Genomic DNA, 2,500 nt, shown 5'->3' with positions numbered 1-2,500 from the left:
TTTATGACCCATTCTCTCACTAGAAGGAATTTAATTACTAACCCAAAGGATAGGCTCCGGGTTGGGCGTGATGGGTGGCTACTGTTCTGTTAAGCCACATGTTATAGAGATGCCACTTGTTACTTTCTTCGTCTAGGTAGATCAGGTACTTGGTGAAGCCTCTGCAAAATATGGTCTTGGGCTTTTAATTACGTTTGAATGATGATGATAAGATCGGAGTGAGAAATGGTGGTTGTGATTGCAATAGTAATGATGGTAATCATAGTAGTAAGACCGACCCAGAGAGTGATTATAATGATAATGGTTATGGTACTGAGATGAAGGGGGGTGAACTCTTATTATGTAAGGGAAATATTAGGCTGCATGTGTATTATATTCTTGATTAAGTGTACTGAATTGCAAGGTTAAATATCTACATTTACAGAGCTGTTCATATTGTAGATCTCGGGTATGTTCATATGTAAAAGTTGTTGATATGCCTTACGGCCTCACTAAAGAGAACGATCGCTCAAAATCTCCAAAAAGTTTGGAAGATACTCCAAACAAGGTTAATTTCCAAATTCACCGTATAAACACTGCCAAATTTAATGATCATCACAATCACTTAACCAAACCTCAAAATAAAAATCACAGTCCACCCCTTTCTCTTTCTCTTAAGAAACCCAGCTTCCTCCTCCGTCCCTTAAAACAAAACATTACAAAAATAGATACAAAAAGGCTGCCAAAACTGCAGACTCACTTGAGCAAAACCTTATCGCCTCGCCGCTGCTGCACCGTGAACCAAGCTGCCTTTTCGTCCTGCTCACACAATCCCCTCATCCTCAGCATCGTAGGATTACCCTCATCCTCCTCGCAAGCAACACAGAATTTGTAGATCGAGCCACACTTGGCGTCGTCCCACTCTTCAACGTAGGGAGGGATTAGCAGGCAAGCACAGTCGAGGCTCTGGTGCTTGTACGTGTCTTTGAAGTTGGTGTAGTTGAGGGTTTTGCCCTGGGGGTAGAGGGGGAGGGGGTGGGGGAAGGGGAAGGGGGTGAAGGACCGGGTATTTTCCTTTGATGATGTTGTTTAGTTATCGGTTTTGGTATAGATTTTTTAACTGTATCGCTATCCTTGTCGTTAGTGTCATCATCATCATCACTATTATCATTACTATTATAGTTCTTACCGTATTAACAATTTTTCTCACAAATATCAATGAAAAAGAAGAAAAAGACCCTAACCTCAAAATCCGTCCAGACCCCATCTTCAGCTTCGTCAGTGGCCGCGATCCAAAGGAAACCCTTAGCGTGGTTGGGTGGCTGACAAACCCCTGCGAAAGGCTCACTCATGTGGTACAGCTGGGCGTTCTCTTTGGCGTTCTTCGGCAGACTCATCTGGCTCTTCAACTTCTCACACCAACGGATGGCTTCAGGGTGGCTCCGTCTTTCGGGAAATACGTTTATGCGAGCGCTGGGGAAATTTGGTTGTTGGTAGATGAATTGATATGATGAATTAGGGGATGGATGGATGACTGGTACGAATTAGGTTTGATTTTGTGATAAATTTGTTTTTGTTTTGATTTTTCTTTTTCAGATGATCATTTTTTGGAACTGCTTCCATTGACTAAATTATTTGAGTTAATAAACTGATTAATTTGTCTTAGATTAATTCCTTAACAGATATTAATATACTTAATCAGCTGATAAATTTCCTAGAATATCAATAGATTCATAAACACGAAAAATGGAGTAAAAGCTTTCAACAAATACATACCCTCCATCAAATACAAAAATAAACCAACCAAACCGAAAACATTGCATAATTCCTCTCACCCTAGATTACACCTAGAAAAAAAAAAAAAAAAAAAAAAAAATTCAAAACTCCCCCCCCTCCCTCCCTCCCTCTCCCTCTCATCCTCCCCTTTTCCACAAAGAACCAGAAACTCCACAACAGAAACACCTTTTAGAACAATACTCCCCCGGCGAGACATCCACTTCTTGGACGGGCCCTTCGAGCAACCACTGAGAGGAACGCCAGCCCACTAGGTCGCCCTCGCCGACGTCTCCAGAACATCGTGAAACAGCTGTTACTTCGAAGGGCGACAGGGCTCTTCTGTAGAGGCTGTCGGGTGGAGAAATTTGGGGGTTATGATTATGGAGATGATTATTATAATGGTAATGGTAATGGTAATGATGATGATCATGATGATGAGTAATAGTAATGGTGATTATATATATATATTTATATATATATATATATATTTATATATATATCTATATATATATATATATTATATATATATATATATATATATATATATATCTATATCTATATATATACATATACTCATACATCATATCATATATATCATAATATTATATATATATATATATATATATATATATATATATATATATATATATAATATATATATATATATATATATATATATAATATATATATATATATATATAATATATATATATATATATATATATATATATATATATGTATATAT

The 2,500-nt window shown here is 37.2% G+C and overlaps 1 protein-coding gene across 1 annotated transcript in view; it reads right to left on the bottom strand.

Annotated features, from left to right (window-relative positions):
* Positions 1 to 2,500, bottom strand: part of LOC122251682 (uncharacterized) — a 26,465-nt gene that overhangs the window by 13,012 nt on the left and 10,953 nt on the right. The window contains 5 exon segments of the mRNA XM_086543730.1: positions 1 to 38; positions 41 to 161; positions 740 to 993; positions 1,224 to 1,452; positions 1,942 to 2,103. The exon segment at positions 1 to 38 is cut by the window's left edge and continues 83 nt beyond it. Of these exon segments, the coding sequence (XP_086399856.1) occupies positions 1 to 38; positions 41 to 161; positions 740 to 993; positions 1,224 to 1,452; positions 1,942 to 2,103 (804 nt within the window).

Source organism: Penaeus japonicus, unplaced genomic scaffold, assembly GCF_977035675.1.
Source record: "Penaeus japonicus unplaced genomic scaffold, GWHDUDI00000001_assembly GWHDUDI00000014, whole genome shotgun sequence".
Classification (NCBI taxonomy): domain Eukaryota; kingdom Metazoa; phylum Arthropoda; class Malacostraca; order Decapoda; family Penaeidae; genus Penaeus; species Penaeus japonicus.
This window is presented reverse-complemented; position numbering and strand designations above follow the sequence as displayed.